Below are 8,457 nucleotides of genomic sequence, written 5' to 3'. Positions count from 1 at the left end.
ACTAGGCCCTCGCCCAGGTGATTTTGAGCGGGCCGGCGGAAGCCTCTTTCTTCGTGAAAAGAGACGGAGCTTCGGCCGGGTCCTCGCTGGCCTCCTAGCCCAACTTTTATTTTGGGTAGGCCTTACTCTTCCGCTTCGCAGGTTCCCCTCAGACGCGGCCTCTCTGGGTCGCGTCGCCTCAGCGCGAACTTGCCCGGGGCCATGACGCACCACCAGGCCCCCCTCAGGCGGAAAACTCCTCGTTCACCTGGCGGAGGCTGCGGCTGCGGGAGAGAGCGCGCGGCTGAGAGCGGGCGGCTGGGCGTCGCGGCCGCCGGGGAGACTCCGCGCAGGAAGCCGCCCTGCCTCTCCGCCGGCAACGGGGTCCGCCACCGTCGCCTCTTCCTCCGCCGCCTCTTTCGCGCCCCCTCCCTCTTTCTGCGCGCCTTGTCGGAGAAGCCAGCTTGCTGCTGCTGCTGCTGCCGCCGCCAGCGCTCAACTGATCATGAAGGAACAAGAGGAGACGAAGAAGGAGGAGGAGGAGGAGACCAGCAGCCCCGGAGGAAAGCGCTGCTCCTGCTCAGCCGCGGCTGCTCCCGCTCTGGGGTGGGCAGCTCTGGACTCAGGGATCAGGTGAGAGGCGGCTGCTGTGGGTCGCGCCGGCTCTCCAGGGAGGGAGGCTCTCCACCATCGCCACCCGCGATCCCAAGCCCCAATTCCCGCACGTGTGAGCCGCCCGCCAGTATTTTGTCGGATGGAAGGCAAGGCAGGGACCCGCTGGATGAGGGGAAGAGGTGGCTGGGCCAATAGGGAGTGGACGGGGGCAGAAGTGCGTGGCGAGGGGGTCTTTCTTGCCCACCTTCCGCCCACTTTTCAACATCGCCTTGGATCCCGATGTGGGGGGCTGCTGCATCAGCCGGGCGCGTTGTGGTCGCCTCGTCTCCCAGCTTCAAGACAATGATTTAAAAATGTTCCTCTGCTGAAGAATGGTAGCCTGATGAGTGCAATGGTGTGATTTGTTTTTATTTTGCCCTGGACGCTTCTCTTGCTTCTCTCTCTCTCTCTCTCTGTCTCTCTCTCTCTCTCTCACACACACACACACACACGCACACATACACACTCCTCACTCAGCAATAGTCTGCACACTCCATTAGCCCTGCCTAGGAATGGGTGGGGAGGGAAAGTCTCCGAGCCAGACCGTCTGAGGGTGTGTGTGTGTTTTTTCCGCGCGCTGTGTGTGTGTGTGTGTGAAGTCATGCCAACTGGAGTCTGCCGAAGCGCTTTCCCTTCTGCCAGCGAGGTTGCTGGGGAGGGGAGAAGAAAAGAGGGGCTGGTCTTTCCGGAGGAGGGATGGTGTGTGTGAGAGAGAGCAAGGGAGTTGGAAGATGTCTTTTCCAACTGCGAGTCCCCGTTGTGCGAGGTCCCAGGTAAGGCTGCACCTTGTGACCCATTTCATTGGTGGGAAAGGCGCGCGCACCGCAAACCGATTTCCGGGAGCCCCTTGCCACTCGGGGAGAAATCTGTGTTCTGACAGGAAAGGAGATCTTGCCAAGTGCTCCTCCCTCGTCTTCCTTAAATTCTGCCACTGGCGATGGAAGAATGGGTCACCCCGAGTTGGGTGACTCAACTCCCCTCCCTGCTTCCCCACCCCAATTGCTCTCTGTAACTTCTGGGCTTCGGCAGCGGCAGCTCTGCAGCCAATCATCTCGACTGTATTGGGTGGGGGGAGAGGTAAGGGGAAGGAATAGATCCATAGGCTTTTAGGATCTTTTCGGGGCGATGGGGCAGGGCTGTGGCTGACAGGCTGTGTCAGAGAACAGCAGGAGTAACTCCTTGTCTTTTCCTTGGATCCTTAGATTACAGACTCCCCCCGTGAAGGGGTGACCAAGCTGGAGGCAGAGTTGAAGTTTCTGCTCACTGTTTGGGGGTGAATCGGTGAGACTGAGGAGCGCAAGAGGGAAGTCAAAGGGAGCTCTGGGCCACGGAAGGAAAAAGCGGAGAGAAGGATACCCATCACCTCATTTCTTCTCTGGCATCCGTTGCCACTGGCCATGAAGAGGAAACAGAAAAGATTTCTGCAAATGACGTTGTTGTTCGTGGTGACTCTGATTTTCCTGTCCAACATCGGACTCTGGTCTCTGTACAGGGAAAGACACCTGGTGAAATCCACCGTGCTGGGAGAGCAGCAGGTAAGCAGAAAGCAAGAGATCCAGAGCAGCCTGGAGCATAGAGAGTTGAGTGTGTGTGTGTGTGTGTGTGTGTGTAAGTAGAGAGTTAAAGCATCTGTTTAGTCGCTATAAAAAGCTGAATGGCTCTTAATTGTGATGCATCCTTTTAACTTGAGGCTCTTCCTCCGTGAATGCTGAACACAGTCTAAAGACCCAATGAGGAAGAGGAGGATTTGGTACTAAGGTTTTCCGGAAGAAGGACAGCTGTATTGTGAAGGGAGAAAGTTGGGACAGGCTAATTTGTTGGATTTCCAAGAACGGTAATCGACTCTAGCCTGTGTGTGAGAGATGAAATTAGAGCCCACTTCCCCTTCCCCAGCAGTGATCATAGCCCATGGTATGTAGTGAGGCTAAATTTGATCCACAATGTTTGGGCATGGGTGTGCCTAGGTGTGTGCATAAGTTTTCTCCTGATCAGAATTTTGTTATCGATTGTAAGGTCTAGAATGCAGTTGTGCCTAAGCAGTTTAATGTGGAATGAAAAAAAATGCCATGATACGGTTTTAGAAATAGGTATACATTTCTCAGTATGGTCACATAATGATCATCAGCACTAATTTCAGTTTTCATTGTACAAAATGCCTGATGGTTCTTATCCTTCAACCAATCCAATGAATAGATTAAGCTGAGAGATTAGCCTTCTGGGGACTTGCAAAAGGCCATCTAGTAAAGTTCACAATTTGTCTTGTAGGCAAACTTAGCATCTTATTTGATCAGTGCAGTCCTCTGTTTTCCTGCTAGAACCTGTTCCTCTCCTCACCCCACCCCACCCCAGTTTCCTACTGTTCCACTAAGACTTCAAAGTGTCCAGGTTCCTTCTTTCATCAAATGTTGTTCTAGTAGTCAGACTCTATAGACAAAAGTATGCACACATACTCTGTTCGTGGACCGTTCTATCTGCTTGATGTCATAATGTGCTCCTAAGTATCTCTAGTTTATAGTCTTCGTCATCTGAGATTAACAGCAATTAATCTAACCTATATTTTTGTCATAATTTTCAACTCATTAAGTTTATGTATGGCTCGTAAACCAAAATAAGACTTGCATTAAATTAAGTGCCTTTGAGAGAGTTGCTTTAATGCAAAACTTTAAATCATTGCTGCTGATAAATTAGGAAAGGCTATATTTCACTTGCAAATATTGCTGTGGGCCTAACTGCAAATTGTTCCCTATAGATTTCAAACACTTCACACATGCATAAGGGTGAGAGATGCATGAAATAAAATAGAAATAGAAATATATGCTGTAGCTTGTTTATCACTTATAATGCATTGGGCAACAGCAATATATATTAACTGTTACTTTAATGTCCTTAATTTCAAGGACCATCAATCAAAGTGTATTATATCTTTTCAACAGAGTGAATGTTTATAAATTAGTTTGATCAATGGAAGACACACTAATGCACATTCAATTGTTGATTGATAGCCTGCTGTTGACATTTGCTGTACACAGTTTCTGTATGTTAGGCTATGAAGTGCTCTGAATAAAGGCAGAGCTTTACACTTATAAAGCATCATTCTTTTTTAGAAGACTGCCCCTTCATAAAATAATTGTCAGGTTTTACAGACTTTCACAGCACAATCCTCATGCTTACTTGGAAACAACTCTCAGTCTGTTCAGTAGGGCTTACACCCTTGTAAGTGTGCCTAGTATTGCTGCTACAGAGCATACTATTCTCCTAAGGCTCAGTGTGTTTAACTATATTAAACTATAAATGACTTTTTATATATAAAAAAGTATAAATAACTACTTTCTTAGCAGTTGGTTGAAGGGATTTTGTGGTGAGAAATGCACATCTGAATGACTGATGCCCACTTTTGTGTTCTAGTTAACTGGCAGCCCAATCCTTGCCCTGTTTACGCAGAAGTAAGTCCTGCTATGGTCAATGGAGCTTACCCCTTGCTAAGTATGCACAGAATTGCGGCTTAACATATTACCTTGAGTGGAAGGAAGAGTTATGCCACAACCCTAAGTGTGTTTGATCAGAAGTTGAGCCTCAAGCTCAATGGGGCATACTAAAGAGTACATATGGAAAAGTGGGCTCAGAATTGGAACAGCAGATGAAGAGTAAAACAACAACAAGCAATAAAAACTTCCCTCTTAAAAATCAATGCATGGACAATGAGGAGATGAGCTCTGGAGTTCTAGGAGATCACTTGCTGGAACATGTAGGGTGAAATTAGCACTAATAAGGTCTTTAGAAATCACCCTGCTTGAGTAACTCTGTTCTTGGCTGTGCTGGAGAAGCAATATTACTTCCCCATTAGTAAAGCATGACTTTGAACAAAATGTTTTGAGCGGGCCTTCACATCACACAAAATAGTATCTATAGAGGCCTGTGATTCAGGTTTCAAATGAGTGTGCAAAAGAAATGTATTTATTGTAACAAGAGGGAAAAGAATACGGTACCAAGAAGAGGCTTGGTAGTGTGCATTTTGTGTGCAAGAGATGTGCTTTCCTGTGTTAATTATTAGTTCTACATCTCCTGCTTTTCAGCCAAATGTGCAAGAAATTGGGTGCAATAAACTTGGGTTCTAAGACTAGATATTTACATGGCATCATTTATAGTTCAATCTCAGGAATATGTGCTTCAAAAAGTGGTGTCAACATTTCTTGAATAGTTTCTCCACCTCCCATTATACTGGAATTATACTAAGAAGCTGTCTGGCTTCCACATTTTAAATTCATTTGATCAGGTTCTAATCTGAATGGACCTGAGTCTGAGTGCAGCAAAACAGGCCTTTTTTCAGCTTGATTAAAAGAATGTACTTTTGATATTTCAGATGGGTCTCTCACTAAAAGAAAGAGTATATCACATTTCAGTTATTTTTATGAGCATGATTGCTATTTAAGATCAATAATATCCGTGGATTGGTTGGATTAGGAGTCTCTTGTTCGGATGGCCAAAACAAGTGTCCGATATGCTTGCAGTTCACTGGCAATGCTAGCTGTAGGATTAAACCCCCTCCCCCCTATTTAATGCTATTAAGGACAATGTAGTTCTGTAGAGCCATCAGTCATTGTGCACATTACACCCTAGTGTGGCTTCTTGACACACTGACCAAAAACTTTATAAATATTTTCTATTTGTGAGTGCTTTTTAATGCACAGAGGTCTTCAAATTGTTTTTGTTTAAAGTTTGTAATGTACACATACCATAGTTTGTTAGGGCTGCAATCCTATATCCACTTTCCTGGGAGTGAGATCTGTTGAATCCACTGGAATTTACTTCTGAGTAGAGGTGCATCTGTGCAGAAAAACAGTGAAACTTGCAAAGTTCATGGTCTCTAGGCTGTACGGACTCGCATAGCATTCCCACCTGAAAGGTGTACTATCAGTGATTTTTTTTATTTAGGTTCGTTTGTAATTGGTACCAGTATATACTGTATTCCTTCTGCTGCATGAAATATACATGGGAAATGATAGGTGACTGATTGAGCCATTGACTTAAAATAGCAGTAGCTGGTGTCAAAATGCATCACAATCACTGGCAGATCTGTTCTTTAAATAATCAGAGAAGGAAACCAGCCTCTGAGGATCCATGAGACAACAAAGGTGTGCAAGGATAGTTGAAGGAGAATAGTGAAACTAGAGAGAAATGTTGGACAGACCCCCATGTCTGAACGATGCCCCGAAGGCATCTGAAGAGCTAAGGCAAATAGAAGTGACAAGACATGACATCCTAGGGCTAACTGACAAATTAAAGGCTAACAAGTGTCCAGGTGGGGATAGTATCCACCGGAGAATTCTTAAAGAGCTCAAATGTGAAATCATTGATCACCAACATTGGCATCCCAAGCAGAGGATTGGAAAATAACCAACATAGCTCTGGGTTGTTTTTATCAAGGATTTAAGGAGAGCCAAGAAATTAGAGGCCTATTAACCTAACTTTTGTCTTGGGGGGCATAGCTCAATGCTTTGAGTTCAATTTCTGACATCTCCAGGTTGGGTTGGCAGTACTACATTGTCTGGAATACTAGAGAACCACTGCTAGTAAATGAGTAAATGTGGTGGTTGGACCCATGGCCTCGCTTGATCTCCAGGTGGGGTGGAGCTGTTATGCTGGTTTCCCTGTAGGTGGGTCACTGTTGCTTACTAGGAAGGTGAGGATGAGGTGGCAGGGAGATCTGCATGGTGAAAAGATGCAGAGCAGCTGAGTCACCTCCGGCAGCTTCCTATATTCTTACGCTTTGCTCTGGAAGAATGAGCATGGCTCCTGCATAATGCCTACCATGACTCACTAGACTTTTGGTGATCTTTGAGAGTGTAGACAAGCGTAAATCTAGGAGTGAATTGGTAGGCTTTGATGTTGTAAAAGTTTTTGACAGACGCTAATCTCAAAAGCCTCCTGAATAAACTTAGTGGGCCTTGGGATAAAATCAACAGCTGGTTAAGACTGCAATCCTATACTGGGATATGGGGAATTCAGACCCATTGAACATGACAGGGCTTACTTATGAGTAGACATTGTCAATTAGGTATGCATCAGTAGCTAGTTAAATAACAGGAAGTAGATGTAGCAGTGAATAGATGGGTTTTGCAGTAAAGGGAAGTAATTAGTCCCCAAGGACTTGTATTTGAACCAGCACTGTGCAGGTTACTGAGAAATGATGTGGAGTCAGGACAGATCAGCAAGGTAGACACGTTTGTGGATGACATTAAAATATTTAGGATGCTGAAAATCCAACCCAAACTGGGAAGGGCCCAGAAATTATATCTCAAAAGTGGGTGATTAGTCAATAAAATTGTATTAATTAATTGATTAATTTGTATACTGCCCTTCATCCTCCCAAGGCAGTTCACAACAATAACATACAAAATGAAAATACCTAATAAAACAAGAATGAAACAAAACCAATGCACCCCCCCTTTCTTGGTAAATGTGGTTCAATGTAGGTAAGTGTTAAGTGCTGCATACTGGGCAATAAAAACCCATTGACTTTCATATGTACACTTATGGAGTTTAAGCTGGCAGTGATTCACGACAGAAAACTTAGCAATTGTAGTGGATAACAAACAAGTCATTTCTTAGAACATTGGTTATGATATAGCCAAATTTCATACTGGGAGTTAAAGATAACATTACCAGTAGCGCAGTGCTACTGTGGTCTTTGAGAAAGGCAGTTTTCACCATGCCACATGTGCCTGTGCTCCACTTTGCGACCACATAGAGCAATTCTTTCAACACTACTGCTCTTGTTTCGTGAAATCCCCTTTGTCTGGGTATCCAGCAAGCATCGGCAGTGCTGTGCTTTAGACCAGGAATGGGATGCCTTTTTCAGCTTGAGGACTGCCTTCGCTTCAGAACAATTGTCCGGGGCCTACGTGCCACTGATGGGCATGGCCAGAGGAAAAGGTGGGTGGAGCAATGGTTGCAAAATTTACCTTTGCAAAGTAAAGTTTCTACATGCACTCAACCTCCCCGTGTTCTCTATCCAGGCAAGCAAGAAGCATTATAAGAGTTCACGGCCATATTCTATCCGGACAAAGACACTCAAGCAGGATGTGAAGTTAAGTGGGGTGGTCTGAGGTTGAGAGCCGCATTAAATCCTTGGGCCTGAGGTTTCCCACCCTCGCTTAAACCTTCCTTATTTATGAGGGCTTTCCATGTAGTGCTACTCGGTTGTGTGGTCAGTGCTACTGAAGGTGCTTTAATGCTTTATTTCATTTTGTATATGCTCTCAAGTCTTAAAATGTACACCACTCAATTATTTCATGTGTTTAGTAAGGAAATTCCTACTAAACAATGTGCAGTCTTGGCAACCCTTTCTCAGAAAAGGTTATCACGGAGCTGAGAAAAAGTGAATAAAGAAACAGACAAACAAACAAACAGAACAGAGGTTGGTTGTGAGAAAATAATAAATTGTTTGGGGCTTCATAGTTCTAAAAAAAAAAGGTGGCAGGTAACAGGGGAGAATAAATATTTTCTAGTGGAGAGAGGTTATTTTTCTTCATACCCCCTGACGCTAGTACTTTATTTTGATTTGGAGAACTTAAGTATTTCTTATATTCAGATCTTTAAGTGGTTTACATCTTAAATAAAAGACAAGCATACAAAGCACAGTTAACAAGTAAACAGAGCATCCTTTTCAGCATCAAAATAAACACTGCACATAAAAGCCAGCTACAAAAATACAAGTGGCTGGCTGCTGAAATTGATTTACAGTTTTGATTCAGGACAACAACAAAAAACCCCGCCACTTCACCCAATTATGGAATTTGCTGGCACAGCATGTGATTATGGCCA

General features: G+C 44.7%; 1 protein-coding gene across 3 annotated transcripts in view; it reads left to right on the top strand.

Annotated features, from left to right (window-relative positions):
- Window positions 1–315: 315 nt before the first annotated feature.
- GALNTL6 (polypeptide N-acetylgalactosaminyltransferase like 6) overlaps window positions 316–8,457 on the top strand; it is a 460,100-nt gene continuing 451,958 nt past the window's right edge. The window contains exons 1-2 of one of the 3 annotated variants that reach the window (XM_033159707.1): window positions 316–585; window positions 1,836–2,168. In XM_033159707.1, coding sequence (XP_033015598.1) covers window positions 2,031–2,168 — 138 coding nt within the window. In that variant the 5' untranslated portion in view covers window positions 316–585; window positions 1,836–2,030. Of the gene's footprint in view, window positions 586–965; window positions 989–1,229; window positions 1,407–1,835; window positions 2,169–8,457 lie in introns of those variants that run through there. The other 2 variants (XM_033159705.1, XM_033159704.1) reach the window with 2 other exon arrangements.

Source organism: Lacerta agilis, chromosome 9 (genome assembly GCF_009819535.1).
Source record: "Lacerta agilis isolate rLacAgi1 chromosome 9, rLacAgi1.pri, whole genome shotgun sequence".
NCBI classification, from domain to species: Eukaryota; Metazoa; Chordata; class Lepidosauria; order Squamata; family Lacertidae; genus Lacerta; species Lacerta agilis.
The sequence above is the reverse complement of the archived record's forward strand: the minus strand, read 5'-3'. Positions and strand labels throughout refer to the sequence as shown.